Consider the following 17,197-nt stretch of genomic DNA (forward strand, 5'->3'; position numbering starts at 1 on the left):
TCTCCCCAAGCTTCTGCACCCGGGAAAATATATATTGGCAACTGAGCCTCAAATTGTTTCGTTCTTTCGCGGTACTCAAGGCTGTCCGGCATTCAAACCCGAACGCAATGTAAACACGAAGTTTTCAAGTATTGAGGCTAAAATACTTAAAGGCAGGAAGTCACAGACATGTAGGCAAGCAAACCATTAAGCTGCAAGGCACGATGATGCTTCAGTCCAGGGCCTGACGCTTCCATATGGACAGACCCGGGCAACGTGGCGGTAGAGGAGGCACTGAGCGAAATGCAACGCTAGCGGGGACACAGTTTAGTGGAGAAAAGGGGAACAGTCTGAGCATGTTGGGTGCCGCGTGCAGTTCAGCTGAGTGAGGACAAGTGTGCGAGCGGGTGAGCGAGCGAGGGAGGGAGGGCAAGGCAGTAGTGACAGGGTGTGTGTGACAATCGGTGGTGGCGGCGGTAGTGGATGACAGAGGCGGTGGCAGCTCTTGTAGATTAAGCATGGAGAAAGAGGAGGTTACTGGTTGACTGTGTGGTAGCGAGGTGAGCTGTAGTGTGTGTGTAGTGTGGTAGCTGGCGCCCTTGTGATGCGGTGGTGTGCTGGTGTGCTGGTGGTGATGTAAACACTCTTCTTACCTCCCTTCCTCCCTCCACACGCACTCACTCACCCATCCTCCCCCGCGACGTGACATCACAGTAGTGGTAATACAGGCGATGCAGAGAAGAAGTAGAGCTAACAGTAAATGAAGTTAGAGGCAAACTCCCGACCAATCCTTGTTATCTTCTCTCTCTTCTCACTTGACATTAAGCGAAGCGTCGATATTTTCCCAAGTGCGGCAGAATTTCTCTCTCTCTCTCTCTCTCTCTCTCTCTCTCTCTCTCTCTCTCCAAAATACTGACTGACCTATTTACCACCACCACCACCACCACAGCCAGAATAACAACAAACTAAAACGGTAGAGTGCCTCGACTTAGCTCTGTGTGTGTGTGTGTGTGTGTGTGTGTGTGTGTGTGTGTGTGTCCTTGGCGTACTGGGTGACCACGGAAGAGTAATTGAGTCGGAACAGTGTGATGTAATTATATGTTTCCAAGTCTCCCTCTCTCTCTCTCTCTCTCTCTCTCTCTCTCTCTCTCTGTTTCTATTACGGCACCTAATTATCCTCAGTTTATTCTTTATTTCTTCAATGTGTTCTGTTCATCACACACTTTCCATCCGTCATCTGGAGTTCTGCATGTCATTTAACTCCCTAATTTTTTATCCTTAACTTTGTTGCTCTGATTTACCTTCGATGGGTCTCCCCTTCTCACAACAGTTCCATTTACCCTCCTTCACATCCCATCGGACTTAAGCCTTAATATTCTTATTTTTTTTCCTTCCGACCCTTTATCCTCTTCATCCTCCACATGTGTCCCTCGTCCATTCCTTGTCTGGTAAAAAGAGGTGGCAAAAAACTCTCGAGCACCAGTTTGCCAGAGGGGACGACTCGGCACCTTTTCGTAGCGAGATAGCAAGTGACGATTAGTATTGTTGTGGCTGGCCAGGGGCGTCCGGCCACCTCACTAAGGGATCTCCCGCTGTGAGATCCTCATAGTGTGAACGTGACGGCACGAATCAGCAACGTGACCACCACCGCCACTGCCATCATCGCTGCCACCAGTGCGCCGAAGTGAAGACCTCGGGGAGGGCGCCGCGTGTCCCCTCGGCGGTGGTGTGGTAGTGTGTGCACGGCGCGGCGTGGGGCTGGAGGCGGCAGTGCTGTGCCTGGTGGGTGCCCGTGTGAAGGAACCGCCACTTGATACACCGGCTTGACTGGACTGAGCCGAACACTCGCGGAGTTAGGCGTATTGAGTGCTGTTCAGCCATCTACTGAATGAATGATTTGTTCGCTGATGTATTTTCTTGTGACGCATTTTTAAGGTGAAAAATTACGGTTGAAAAGTTTTAGTGGAACACGTCACTGTGCTGGTGAGCATCTGCATCACTGCGGCACAAAAACTTAACGTGCTGTTCATATCTGTTAAATCTTTGGTGTTATTTTTCATGCATACTTATCAATAATTTGTAAATATTATACACTGCACTCCTCTGCCATGTCCACCATCCTGGCTCCGTCACGTGCACGCGGCTCAGTGAGCGTTGCGCAGACTTGGTGCTGATCACCTGAATCATCTCTCCACTCAGCCTGGAAAAATGTAACTGAAACCTCAGGAAACACGGCTGGTGAATCATGCGAGTGTCCAGTGCCTGTGTGCGTGAGTGTTTCCACCTCTAGACGCCCCGCGCCCCTAGACCACGCCCAGGATGGTGCGGGTGTTGGTGGTCCTGAGGGGCGGCTACCCTTGGGGGTTCCGCATGCAAGGCGGAGGAGACCGGCCGCTGGTGGTGAGCAAGGTGAGTAAGGCTGTGCTTGTTTTTCCCTAATGTATATTGTGTCATCAAGTCTTGCAATGCTCCGCCTCATTTAACGTCACCTCGCCTCAGCTCTTCTCACACTATTAATGAAAAATATACATGCATTGGGTATACACTGATGGACTCTGAATTTCATTATATTCATAATTACTAGACTTTGCTATCTTAAGAATAACGAACAGATATTAATGACCCTGGCCAGTGTCAGCGGTGGACGAGGTGAAGAAAGCTTAGGGTCGCGTCAGATCAGGATTCCTCTAAACCTGTCATTACATCATATTTTCACTAGATTAATAATTAACAGTAACACGTGTAAATGTACTGAGAGGAACTTTGCAAGTAGTAATGTGTAAACGAGTATGTAAATAAGTGGAGGAGAATAAGTGGAGGGACGATGTAATGACCATGGCTGTTAAAAATATGCCGGCTATTTTGGTATCTGAGGGATGCTGCTTGAAGGAGAGGCGGGGATTAGCAGCAACTGGCACGCTACACAAGGGAAGCAGACGAGAGCACCCAGGGACACGAGGAGGAAACACAAGCAAGGGAGGAGGAGAGAGGAGCGGGCACAAAGAGCATGTACGGAGTGAAGGACGTGTGAAGAGTTGTTGTACAGTGCATAATATGAGAGAGAGAGAGAGAGAGAGAGAGAGAGAGAGAGAGATGTAACACTTTATTTTCACACCACTTGTATATTTGCAGTCATCCATAACACTACTGTAGAAAAGCATCGTTGGCTTGTACATATACCAGCATTTGCCTTTATTACACTAGGGCTTGTGAGAGATGCAAGAGTATCTATAGTCTCTCTCTCTCTCTCTCTCTCTCTCTCTCTCTCTCTTCGAGCATTTCTGAGAATTTACTTGTCTTTCCCTCTTTCCGTCTTCATTGTTTTCCATGTTATGCTTATCAGTCCCCTCCTCTCTCTCTCTCTCTCTCTCTCTCTCTCTCTCTCTCTCTCTCTCTCTCTGTTCCCCTCGCACTTCCGCGAAATGGCGCGCTACCTCTTGATTTCCTCTCTTTCATGTGTACACATTCTCTCTCTCTCTCTCTCTCTCTCTCTCTCTCTGAAAGAATCGCGAGGCTGGGTTGCGGAGGTGCCGGGCGTGATGGGCTTGGGGTGTGGGGGGTGGGGAGAGGGAGGCTGAGGTGCCTTGCGTCGTTTGGGTGGCCATGTGGGGGGGAGGATGGGCGGGTCATGGTTGCTGGGGGGTAGCGGGAATAGCGGGGTGGCCGTGGCGTGGGGGGATGTTGGTGGGGTGTCAGAGTTCCCTTGGTGGCTGGGGATGCGGGGGCGCGGGGATGGGGTGGAGGGATTTAGGGTGTCTGGCTGGGGTGCCGCGGCTCCTCAGGCCACAGACTTTATGGGAGTATGAATTGCCAGAGAAATATTGTTATGAAGGAGGGAACGTGACGCTGAAACAAAAGACCCGCGGTAATTGTGAACATGCTGGGGAGATCTGATGTTGTGGATGACCTTTGGCCAATTATATAATTATCAGGAAGAAAATTCCATTGAGCCTTCCCGCGTTGGGTCACCGGCGCTTCGCGGATCACAGGGTGCTACCTACAGGTGGAAAAAAGTTATGAATGATAAGTAGTAACAGAACAGTGCGCGGCGCCCCTTGTCACTGTGCCTAGCCAGGTGCCGAACACTATTGCTGCCCTGCACATGTTAATGTCACGCTCCTGTGATTATGTAAGAGTCATGTCACAAAGAACTTGAATAGTGACGGAAAGTACTTTTGTATTAGAATATTTCATCAAAATGAAAATGGTCAGTACCCTTGTCTCTCTCTCTCTCTCTCTCTCTCTCTCTCTCTCTCTCTCAATCTATATATATATATATATATATATATATATATATATATATATATATATATATATATATATATATATATATATATATATATATATATATATATATATATATATATATATATATATATATATATATATATATATATATATATCTGTGTGTGTGTGTGTGTGTGTGTGTGTGTGTGTGTAATTCACTGTTTGATCTGCTGCAGTCTCTGACGAGACAGCCAGACGTTACCCTACGGAACGAGCTCAGAGTGTAGTGGTTAGCACGCTCGACTCACATTCGAGAGGGCCGGGTTCGAGTCCCGGTAAGCGGCGGGACAAATGGGCTAGCTAGCCTCTTAATGTGTAGTCTCTGTTCAATTAGCAGTAAATAGGTACGGGATGTAACTCGAGGGGTTGTGGCCTCGCTTTCCCAATGTGTGGATTGTGTTGTGGTCTCAGTCCTACCCGAAGATCGGTCTATGAGCTCTGAGCTCCCTCCGTAATGGGGAAGACTGGCTGGGTGACCAGCAGACGACCGAGGTGAATTACACATAATCCATAATCCAACTCCTGAGCAGCAGTAGTATTGGAGGAGTGAGTTGTTCGAGCTCTGTGTTCCTAACGTGACTGGCAGTGTAAAGGAAATGAGAGTCATGTACATTGAGGCTGCGAAGCTAATCGGTGTATAAATTTATTTCATCATGCCATTGTTGCCAGTCAGGGATAATGGCGGGGCGGGAGGGCGAGATGAGCCCGAGGAGGATGTCCGAATAGGGAGGCGAGTGTTGGGGCGGCGAGGGGTGCGCTGCTCACCTGTCTCGCCCGTGGGGTGCTTCATTGAGGCTGTTTGTTAGCGCTAGCCCAGGTGTGCGAGGCAGAGAGAGAGAGAGAGAGAGAGAGAGAGAGAGAGAGAGAGAGAGAGAGAAGAATTACAGTGGTTTAGGGCATCATTGTTCAATATATGTGAAGGAAAACAGTGATACAAACCGGTTTATTACATGTACGAGTGCAGTAATTCACCAGCAACATCCCTCTACAGATGAAAGATAAAAAAACAAACACAAAAATTCAAATCAAGGTTACAATCTCGTCCGTCCGTCACCAGTGGAGGTGGTTCAAGTCTTCCTGTGGCATCCTCATGACTTTTAACCTCTTCAGTACCATGACGCGTTTTCATATTCTTTCTGGTGACTATTTGGTGATTTTATACAGCTTCAGAAACTAGTGTGGGAGATTAATTTAGTGAAGACTGTGGCGATCGATCTTCTGACCTTCATACATCCTTGCTAATGTCAATAAAATGGTCTAATGGTGCACAAATCTCAAGGTAAAAGTGAGTCCCAGTAGTGGATGGGTTAACAGAGAGAGAGAGAGAGAGAGAGAGAGAGAGAGAGAGAGAGAGAGAGAGCATCGTCATAAAGAGAAGAAAGCCATTACTTGTATCACTCATTCATCACAGCGGTAAATGACGCCCCAAGGTTTTACTCACACTCGGATGAAGGGAAACGATCAGGCGCTAAATTGAAAAGAAATAAATGGACGGAGGATAGTGATTGAAAAAGGAGGGAAAAAAGAAATAGTTTGGCGGGTAGAAAAGAATGCTCGCCACGCACACCACGCACTCCACGCACACTCACACGCCATTCTCTTGTCCGTGACTGTGTGTGTGCGTGTGTGTGTGTGTGTGTGTGTGTAGCTTCCGTTTATCAATCCATTTTTAACCTTTTAGTATGTCTACGTGTATTTATGATCGTCGAGGTGGATATATTAGGGTAAAGATAACACAGAATTCTAACTCTCTCCTCCATTTCTTATCTTCAGTTTTTCTTTATTCCTATGTGCATATATGTCTCTGTCCGTCGAGGTGGATGTAGAAGGAAAAAAGGACAAAGATTTAAAACTATCTTAGATTCTTCCGTTTTGCTCTTCTCTCTTTCATTCGTCTATCCATCTATCTATACTCTTTTTGTATATCCAAGCTGTCTGAGTCGGTCGAGGTGTGAGATACAGTCAAAAAGCAAAGGAAAAAAGGTTCTCTCTCTCTCTCTCTCTCTCTCTCTCTCTCTCTCTCTCTCTCTCTCTCATCCACGTTTCTATCTTTACCTATTTTCTCTTCTGTATATAAACGTACGTCTATGTCTGTCTGCGTCTGGCGGGGTGTGGATATAGAGAGGCGGGGAAGCAAACGGGAGCGTACGTACCTTCATTCTCTATCATATTCTCTCTCCTCTTTAATGCAAGACCGTCCTCAACAACAGCAGAAGTAGTGAGGGTAGGAGGTATCATGAGTACTGGTGCTTGGTGGTGGTGGTGGTGGTGGTTATGTATGGCAGTAATAGTAGTGGTTATAATGAGGTCAATGATGATTATTTTGACACAAATATTATTGTATTAGTATTAGGGTTTGTTATAGTAGTAGAAGTTGTTGCTGTAGTAGTAGCTAATCGTAGTTCTAATGTAGTAGTGGTAGTAGTAGTAGTAGTGGTGGTAGTAGTAGTAGTAGTAGTAGTAGTGGTGGTGGTGGTAGTAGTAGTAGTAGTAGTAGTAGTAGTAGTAGTAGTAGTAGTACTAGGACATTATATCCATATGTCTAATCTTCTAATCTTCAGTTTACTTAAATCATCCGTATTCTTTCGCCTTTCTCTCTCTCTCTCTCTCTCTCTCTCTCTCTCTCTCTCTCTCTCTCTCTCTCTCTCTCTCTCTCTCTCTCCCCCCCAATGTGAAAGATAAAAGTCATGCAATTTCCCAGTGTCCACCAGTTGGGTTGCAATTTTCCGCATTCCCTTCGGTCTTCTTACACTCCTTCCTTTTACAACGAGTGGAACCAATTGGCCACTCTCGACCTCGCTTTCCTTTCCTATCTGTTGTCCCTAGAGTCCCATTTTTTCCCCCTTCTTTAGTTATCGTTCCTTCAGTTGCACAGTCGAGGTATTAAGACATTCTTGGTGATGCTTTCAACTTATAGTGTGTTGGGTGAGTTATTGCATTGTTTTATTTTTTTTATTATTTACGTTTTTTTGGGGAGATCATTTGTGGTTCAGTTTTCTTCAGTAGTGAAGTCGGAATATTAAAACACGCTTGATTTCAGTGTAGTTAGTGTGTTTTGTGTGTGTTATTTTTCTTGGTTTCTTGTTTCGTAATCCTCATTCTTGCTCATACTTTTATTTCAGGCGTCTTTTTATCCACTTCAGTACTGGAACACATTTTTACTTTGATTTTTGGGTATGATTAGACAGTTTTATTAACTTTTAGGAAGGGTGTATGGAGGTCAGAAAGTTAATGGCCAGTCTTCACTATCTTAATCCCCCACGTAAGTTTCTGAAGGTGTATAAAATCACCAAATAGTAAGCAGAATGAATATGAAAACGCGTGAGTCATGGTACTGAAAGGGTTAGGGGTTAATTAATTTGATACCTTTAGTTCTTCTTGATCATTCTTAGTTCAGTTTTCCTCTAGACTAGTTGAAGTTTAACCTCTTCAGTTCCATGACTCATTTCCATAGTTATTCTGCTTGTTATTTGATGAATTTATACTGCTTCAGATCCTTATGTGGTGGGGACTAAGATAGTGAAGACTGGCTATTAATCTTCTAACCTCCACAGACCCTTCTTAATCTAAATGAAATCGCCCAATCATACCAAAAAGCTCATGGTAAAAAAATGCGTTCCAGTACTGAAAGGGGTTAACATTCTTGGTTATACTGTCCGTCTGGCGTCATTTATGTGTCGTTTTATTGATTTCGACTCCCTTGCGTCTCGTGGATCATCCTTAGTTCAATTCCTTCCTGTGGTATAAATGACATGATTAGTCTCACGCAGCACAGCACATCGCCTCTCGTGAACGCATTCTAATTTCATGGTTTGTTTCCTTAATGGCTTTCGTTTTGTCTGTTTCCTCACGATATTCTGTTGCACTTAGTTCGTTTCCTCCTTGTGAATTGTTCCATTTCTCTAGCCTCTTCAATACTGGAACGCGTTTCTACCTTGAGTTTTGGGTATGATTAGACGATTTTATTGACATTAGGAAGGGTCTATGGAGGTCAAAAGATTAATGGCCACAGTCTTCACTATTTCAACCCCTACATGAGTTTCTGAAGCTGTGTAAAGTCACTAAATGATACCCAGATAAATAGAAAAATGCGTCATGGTACTCAAGAGGCTAGTCAATACTGCGTTAAGTGTGAGTCTATACAAATATGTGAAAAGAATATGACTGTCTTTCCCTTCAGCACACTCAAAACCGCACTGCTTTTTATGGGTTTCTCCGTGCACCATTTTTGCGTCTTCGAAATGTAGGAGACTATTTTAAACTGAAAAACATGAATGAAAAATGACTCTTCCTTTAACAGACTCAAAATTGGATTGATTTTTTTGTGATTTTTTCATTTGATTCGTCTTTGTGGTCCCAGGAGTGTCTAAGGCAATTTCAAGTTCAAAGTTTCGATTCTCACTAAATTTATGACAAAAAAAACTTGCAATTCAAGAGAGAGAGAGAGAGAGAGAGAGAGAGAGAGAGAGAGAGAGAGAGAGAGAGAGAGAAACCCCTCCACAGCTTTCCTCACCACCTGGCAGCAATACTTTGATTATTGTATTCAGTTCATTACTTCCCATAATCGTGTCTAATTTCTACCTGGTTTTGGTATTTTTGTTTCCTTTATCAAGTTTTCGATCAGTGAAGCTAATTTCTCGACCAGATATACGATATTGCATTTTTCTTTTCTTTTTCTCTCTTCACCGTCATTCTCTCTCTAAGTTTTCTCCTTACTTCAGCTTTAGGTCTGGTCACTTTTCTGGTTTGGAGATGAGACGGTCCCTTGAGAGAGAGAATTTTACTCTCTCTCTCTCTCTCTCTCTCTCTCTCTGAGCAGCTTGGTCTTGTGCTTAAAGCCTCCTTCTCAGGGTGGAACAGGATTCTTGACGTATTTTTGGTACCTCTTATCTAAAAAAAACCCGTAAAACACACACTACACACACACTCTCTCTCTCTCTCTCTCTCTGCTTTACTCATAAGAAAAACACTGCTAACTAAAAGCATCAAATCAAGACTTAAACTCAGAATCGTGTCCTTTTCTTGTTACAGAGAAAATAGCACCCCCATGTTGTACTCAGACCTTGATAACAACACCTTGTAATCACCCTCCTGTTGAGACGGACGAGGTATATATCAAACCAACGACGTGCTGCCTGGGAGGGTAAAACATTCATGGATGAGTGTGGTTTGTGGCCGAGGAGCGAGTGGTAGGCGTGAGTGGCTGGTGATCATGCAGTTACTTCTCGTACAAGATTAAGAACAGCAATATGAAACCTTTCTGGCTGCCTTCGATTACATTCTAAAGGTTCTAGTTGAAGTGACACGAGTTTGAGTTTTCAAGTATATTTTTACTGTTTTAGTGAGAGATTAACAAGATTTCTACGTTACTAGTTGGAATAAACACTCTTTTGAAAACTTAGCTGGTCATCTTGTAGACCTTTTGAAACTTAGTCACGGCGAGTTTACAGTCACTTGGTACAGGGGCAAGTGGTTATACTCAGGTCATATAAGCCACACAGGTCGGCCATAAATCCATAGCTCTCGTTGCTGTGAGAGAGCAAAGCGTTTCGGTATATGGACAAAATGCATATCATTGTTAATTCAATTGCATCAGGTAATATAAATTGCCTGGTTTTTCTTGTGCAGTACACGACATTTCCCTTTCAAGTCCATATTCTAATTTCAAGGTTTATTTCCGTAATGAGGTTCTGTTTTATCTGTTTCTTCATTCGTGTTTTTCTGCTTAATTCATATTGCCCTTGTGGATTCTCTTTTATTATGTTGCACTATTGACTCATTCAAAGACTAGATGGGGCCGCCGTGGTACAGTGGAACCATGTGTGCTTTGGGGTCTGAGGTCCAAGTGCACAGGTTCAAATCCTGCCCACGGTCCAAGTGTAGGTTGGGCTTCCTCACTCGGGGCAACGGTATCCTAGCGGGTGGGCTTTGAGATAGGAGGCACCACAGAAATATCCCCTTTAGTCCTTAAATTCCCTTGAAAAGTCAACATGGTATAAAAAAAAAGGCAAATGGTGTTATTTGGTGCGGTATTGGTCAACTTGTCTTTTTCGCCTCCATCTTAGGTTCTTATAGTCTTGCTAGGTACTAATGAGTGATTGAATTTGGACAAAGTAAAACTGCAGACAGAAAAGTTTGAATTCTTCCATCACTTTGCTGTTGGTGGTGTGTCTCTCAAAACTGTGACCAAAAACATTCTCCAGACTATTTCATTACGGTAGGGAAGCCATAAATGTACAAACTTAACTTCCAGGTATTTAATCCTTGTACGTAACTTTTGCTGTCTGGTATATCTAGTTTTCCCAGCGTTGTGTGTTCTTGTGGCCGCATGTTTCAGATGCTTGTTTGACTTTCTTTACTCACTTCGTCATTGGTTTTCTTGAACGATATGTATATTCCACTCCATGAATGTTTTGTGACAATGTATATTTTCAGATTTCCTTACCTCCTTTTTCCTATTTTATTTCTTCTTTTCCTTTCTTTCTCCTCTCCTTCTATCCTTCCTTTCTTTTCAGCTCTTGACCATTATGAAAACTCACTCCTCCGTCCCTCCCTTTTCGTGGCATCTGGTGCATGCAGGTGAAGGCTGAAGGCTGCACACTCACCTTCGCCACTGATGCATCTGCTAATTAGCGAGGATAATGTTATATAAAATGAAGAGGAGTTGTTGCTTCTCCTAAAGTTTGCCTTGTTAAGACTTTTTAACAGTTGAGTGTAGATTAGTACGTATAATTTAGACCGGCTTATCAACTTTACGTGGAAATTATTAGCGGGAACTTGTATTAGTAGCACGCACATACACACACACACACACACACACACACACACACACACACACACACACACACACACACACACACACTTTGTATATGTAACTCTGCAAACACTCTCTAGTTGTCAGGTACTCAAAAGGCAGGCTTTAAAAAGTTACTAAAAAGGAAAGAAGTGAAGAGAGGCCAAGGGGGAGGGGAGAAGGAATGCAGGGAGGTGCTGAACGAAAGAGGAAACCAAGGGTGAAGGAATGAGGGTCGTGAGGGGAAAGAAGGGGAAGGAGAGGGGAGAAGAGATGTTAGTACTCAGAAAGGGTGGGGGAACTGCAGATGAAAAGGAGACACTATATTTACATTTAACGTGTGTGTGTGTGTGTGTGTGTGTGTGTGTGTGTGTGTGTGTGTGTGTGTGTGTGTGTGTGAGAGAGAGAGAGAGAGAGAGAGAGAGAGAGAGAGAGAGAGAGAGAGAGAGAGAGAGAGAGAGAGAGACATTTCCTACTCTTGATAAATATTGAGATATTGCATACGATATCAATTAATACTTAAAAGAAACCAGTATATTTTTTGCCCCTCATACATTCCTCCTTTCTCCAAACACGACGATATTGTCACTAATAAAACACAGAACTTACTACAACCACAACAAGTAAGACAAGAAACACCACCACCACCACCACCACCACCACCACCACCACCACAACCACCTCTATCAACAACACACGAACAAAATTAACAACAGCAAACTAGTATGAAGTCAGAATCTGAGGCTGGGCATATACGCACATTGCAGCCTCGTGTTTTGAGTTGGCTGGGTCATAAAAGAGGCGCATTAGCATTGAATTAACAGCGATGCTCAATGTATATGATGACGTGCGAGTCGAGGGAATTTACATGTTGATTGCAAGACACGTGGTAGTAGCCCTTTGTGCAGTGGTGCGAGAGAGAGAGAGAGAGAGAGAGAGAGAGAGAGAGAGAGAGAGAGAGAGAGAGAGAGAGAGAGAGAGATTTATAATGCAGGACTTAGTGTTTATATTCATCGAAAGATTGTAATGTGAAAAATAAAGATTCATTGTACATTGTTCCTTTTCATGTTTTCATCTTAGCTACGACATTTGCCTGCCTCTAAAGTAGTTGTGGGGATTAAGTGATAGTAGTAGTAGTTGTGGTAGTAGTAGTAGTAGTAGTAGTAGTAGTAGTAGTAGTAGTAGTAGTAGTAGTAGTAGTAGTAGTAGTAATAGTAGCAGTAGTAATAGTAGTAAAAGGATGACACTGTAAAATGATACAACACACACACACACACACACACACACACACACACACACACACACACACACACACATTTGGGTGTGTCTCCTTTCACACACACCTGTTCACCTAGCAGTGAGTAGGTACGGGATGTAAATCGAGGAGTTGTGACCTTGTTGTCCCGGTGTGTGGTGTGTGCCTGGTCTCAGGCCTATCCGAAGATCGGAAACAATGAGCTCTGAGCTCGTTCCGTAGGGTAACGTCTGGCTGTCTCGTCAGAGACTGCAGCAGATCAAACAGTGAATTACACACACAACGCAACACAATACAAGAGAGACACATTCACACACAAACAACCTCAAACTTTTTCTTTTCAGTTCAAATCACAATTTCTTTCCTTTTGGCGATGCTTGTCCTCACTCTTCCTTCACGCAGTTCTTTATCCTCGTCAGCCCTTCAGCAAGACACCACATTAGGGAAGCATTCTTTTCCATCCTAAAAAGCCCGGGAAATTTTGTCCACCAGTGAATATCAATCTAAAGACGTCAACGGTTCATTAGCCTCACAACTCTTACGCTTCATGCAGTTTCAGACGATCGGTGGCTTTCTGTGTCGTAGCATTGAATATTAAATCCATACGTTTGTGGAAAATTACAAGGTTCAGGAGGGAAGAATCAAGCACGCGTCAATAAGGTGTTGAAATATTCGTGCACCAGAGGTCATTCACGTCCCTCCGCTTCTTTCTGGTTGTGTGTGGTGGTAATGCGACTTCCATGTGTTCGGTGTCTGAATTTTGCTCTCCATGTTTAGTAGGTTGTTGAATAGGTATGTTCATTCGCTCATGTGTTCACGTGTGTGTGTGTGTGTGTGTGTGTGTGTGTGTGTGTGTGTGTGTGTGTGTGTGTGTGTGTGTGTGTGTGTGTGTGTGTGTGTGTGTGTGTGTGTGTGTGTGTGTGTGTGTGTGTGGTAAATTATAGCAAAAACTGCAACATCAACTTAATAATTTACAATATAACTCTCTCTCTCTCTCTCTCTGTGTGTGTGTGTGTGTGTGTGTGTGTGTGTGTGTGTGTGTGTGTGTGTGTGTGTGTGTGTGTGTATGTGTGCGCGTGTATGTGTGTTCACGCTCACGCCCTCACCCTTACCTGCGTGACGAGAACTCAGGTGTGACGGAATGGACAGGTATTTTGCATGCTTTTTTTCTACTCTTCATTTCCGTAGTACCAAGCATTTTCGTGGCGACGGGATTGGTGCTGTGGGGGATGGTAGGTTACTGTGGGATGGGTGGATGGGGAGAAAGGTGAACAGGATAGGTGGAAGGGCGGTGTCAGTGTATTTATTTCTTTTTACATGTCTGGGTTCAGTGTTTGTCAGTGTACGCGGTCCGAGGCAGAGAAGGTAACGAAAGAGACGCAGAATATGGAGAGTCGTTGGAGCGAACTGAAGTGAAAGGCGAAGGAAAGGAATGGAAAGGCAGTTAGTTAGTGGAGGTCTTTGTCTTACTGAGGGATGTCCGTCTATGTAGCTGTCCTGTCTCTCTCTCTCTCTCTCTCTCTCTGGCAAGAAATATCAAATAATACGCCTGGAAAAATCGTTGTGTAGTAGGAGAAGGACGAAGGAAAGAGGAGAAAGAGGAGGAGGAAGAAAAGGAGAAAGAAGAGAAGGAGGAAAGTTGCATGCCAGGAACGACTAAACGAAGGATATCTGCATCTTGTACAGGCGTTTGAATTTTGCCGCCGCACACACACACACACACACACACACACACACACACACACACACACACACACACACACACACACACACACACACACACACACACACTCTCTCTCTCTCTCTCTTATATTATTCTCGGGTGGGTGTGCCGTCCATGTTTTCTTTGCCCAGCGCCGCGCAGCACAGGTCCGGGAGGCATGCACGCTATGACCTGTATTCAGAAAAGCTTTGCTCTCTCACCACGACTAAATTCCAAGGCCACAGAGATGATTAGCTGGATATTCAAGTGTGTTTCTCCACTCAATAATGTAGAAATCTTGTTAATCTGCCTCTAAAACCGTAAGAACACTTTAAAAACTTGTGAAAATTTAACCTCTTCAGTACCGAGACGCGTTTCCATATTCATTTTGCTGATTATTTGGTGATTTTACACACCTCCAAAAACTTATGTGGGAATTAAGATAGTGAAGACTGTGGCCATTAATCATCTGACCTCCATAGACCCTTCCTAATGTCAATGAAATGATCTAATCGTACACAAATCTCAAGGTAAAAATATGTCCCAGTATTGGAGGAGTTTAAGAGAGATAACGTATACTGATGCTATAGTGAAGATACAGAAAAATCATATCCTCGCTTCCTGATCTTCACTGTTTCTCCCAATTGCAGAAAACGGTATGAAGAAAATGCCCTTAGAGAGAGTTCCGGCACTGTTACCCTTTACAGTACCATGACGTGTTTTCATATTCAATCTGGTTACTAATGAGGATTTTATACAGCTTCAGAAACTCACGTGGAGATTAAAATTGTGAAGACTCTACCCATTAATCTTCTGACCTCCATAGACCCTTCCTAATTGAAATAAAATCGTCTAATCACACTCCAAACTCAAGGTAAAAATGCTTGCCAGTGCTGAAAGGGGTTAACCAATCTAGACATTACACTTGAGAGGGAAAATAAATGACCTTCCTTGTCCGGTAACCTTCACTGCTCTAATCTTCTCCATATTGCACTGAGGTATATAAAGAAAACATCTCTTGAAGTAACCTCACGGCGGAGTTTGCTTATGCTAATGTTATCATGGAGAGAGAGAAAAAATCGCCTTCTTTCGTTATCTTCACTGCTCAATTTTCATCCATATTACACGAGGAGTTTAGAGAAAATATCGCATTTAGCAACCCGAAGCAGAGAGAGAGAGAGAGAGAGAGAGAGAGAGAGAGAGAGAGAGAGAGAGAGAGAGAGAGAGAGAGAGAGACAAAATCCCTTCATTCTTAACCTTCATTGCCATATATTCTCCTTAAACTCACTAAAGATATGGACAAAATACCACATGAAGCCAGCACAGCATATTTTACTTGTACAAACATAAATATTACAGTGAGAGAGAGAGAGAGAGAGAGAGAGAGAGAGAGAGAGAGAGAGAGAGAGAGAGAGAGAGAGGAAAAAAAAACACATCACCTTTATTCGTAATCTCCACTGTTTTCTTTATCCACGTCATATTAAAGGCCTCCCACCTCACCTGAGCGCACCGCCACGCCTCACTTGTTGTTGGCATAACGTTGCAACTTTCCGCCCCAAACTCTTCCCGTGCAAAATTGGCTGAGACGCGACCGAGGTGCCTCTTATAAACACACCTTGCTGGGTCATACGTCACCTGGGCCCTGATTGCTCTCCCCCACTCAGGTAATTTTAGCCCTGGTAGTGTGTGTGTGTGTGTGTGTGTGTGTGTGTGTGTGTGTGTGTGTGTGTGTGTTTGGGTGGTTGGATGGGTGTGGTTGCCGGTGGGGTTGGTGGTGGTGGTGGTGGAATAGAGAGGGTAGAAGGGTAGAAAGAGGCAAAAAAAGTATGTTGTGGTGTAGTGTGGAAGGATTTAAAGTTTGGTGCCGAGAGAGAGAGAGAGAGAGAGAGAGAGAGAGAGAGAGAGAGAGAGAGAGAGAGAGAGAGAGTTCTACAACAAATACAGCTAAAAAAGACACACATAACAACAACCCAAAAATTAACGAAACCAAGGAAGCAATCGTAAATCCAGGAAGCACAAGGGAGGTACTAATGCCACACGACAGTTCAGAAAGGAATGGATGATGTTACAAAATCGCCTCGCAAAAACGTGCATCGACATCAAATACCTTGAGGTCAGACAAAGGCGACCACTCTCCGATTACTGTCATAGAGAAGGAAGTGAAGGAGGAAAGGGACAAAGGAAAGTGAAGATACACCGTCATTTACTGAGATCAGAAAAAAAAAACATATACCTTTGATGTAAAATATTTGGAAAGCACGAGATGGAGAAGGAGGAGGAGGAGGAGGAGGAGGACGAGGAGGACGAGAAGGAGAGGGGAAAGTAATGATTAGTTGGGAAATGGAAGGTGGAGAAAGAGAGAAAGGAGGAAAAGAAGGAGGAAGAGGAGGAGGAAGATAAAAAAGGAAAGGAAATAATCAGTTAAGAGGATGAAGGGCCAGGAATTGGGGTAAGGATATATCATAATTTATACTATTTTCCCCTTCCTGCCCTTCCTTCCTTCCTTCCTTCCTTCCTTCCTTCCTTCTTTTTTTTCCTCTCAATACGTCATCCTTACTTTTTTATGCTTTCTTTTCTTACCCATATTTTCTTTACCTTCTTTTCGCCTCTCTTCTTTCACCCACACCTCTTCCTCTTTACTCCCTCCTTTTATCCTCACTCTCTCCTCTACCTTTCATTCCTTCCCATCTTTCCCCTTCTGTACACTCTCCATTCTTCTTTACCCATTCCTTTATACTTTTCACCTTCTTTGTCCTTTATCCTTTATTTCTTTCTCCTCTTTCTTCCTTAATGTTCTCTTTTCCTTTTTATCCCTTCTTTTATCCTCTACATTCTCCTTAACACTTCATTTCTTTTCCTTTCTCTTCCTCATACTGTCATCCTACCCTCTCCTCTCTCTCTCTCTCTCTCTCTCTCTCTCTCTCTCTCTCTCTCTCTCTCTCTCTCTCTCTCCCTCCCACTGCACAAAAACTAGATGCGTGCGTAACAACAGCAGGTTCTAGTGTCTCTACTTGTATACTTACCGCCTGTTTGATCTATTTTTTTATTTTTATTTACTTTTTTTTAGGTGGTGGGGAACGGGAGTGGTGTTGCTGTGGTGACTGTTAATGTCTGCCTGTCTATCTATCTCTCTGTCTGCGTCACGTCCTGTCCGTCATTTCAACATCTCTCTCATTCTCTT

The 17,197-nt window shown here is 43.8% G+C and overlaps 1 protein-coding gene across 5 annotated transcripts in view; it reads left to right on the forward strand.

The window, feature by feature from the left end:
* The first annotated feature begins 327 nt into the window (after nt 1-327).
* LOC123516083 (titin-like) overlaps nt 328-17,197 on the forward strand; it is a 562,881-nt gene continuing 546,011 nt past the window's right edge. Inside the window, exons 1-2 of one of the 5 annotated variants that reach the window (XM_045275142.1) lie at nt 328-386; nt 1,915-2,388. In XM_045275142.1, coding sequence (XP_045131077.1) covers nt 2,299-2,388 — 90 coding nt within the window. In that variant the 5' untranslated portion in view covers nt 328-386; nt 1,915-2,298. The other 4 variants (XM_045275145.1, XM_045275141.1, XM_045275143.1 and 1 more) reach the window with 4 other exon arrangements.

The sequence above is a fragment of the Portunus trituberculatus genome, chromosome 40 (genome assembly GCF_017591435.1).
Source record: "Portunus trituberculatus isolate SZX2019 chromosome 40, ASM1759143v1, whole genome shotgun sequence".
NCBI lineage: Eukaryota > Metazoa > Arthropoda > Malacostraca > Decapoda > Portunidae > Portunus > Portunus trituberculatus.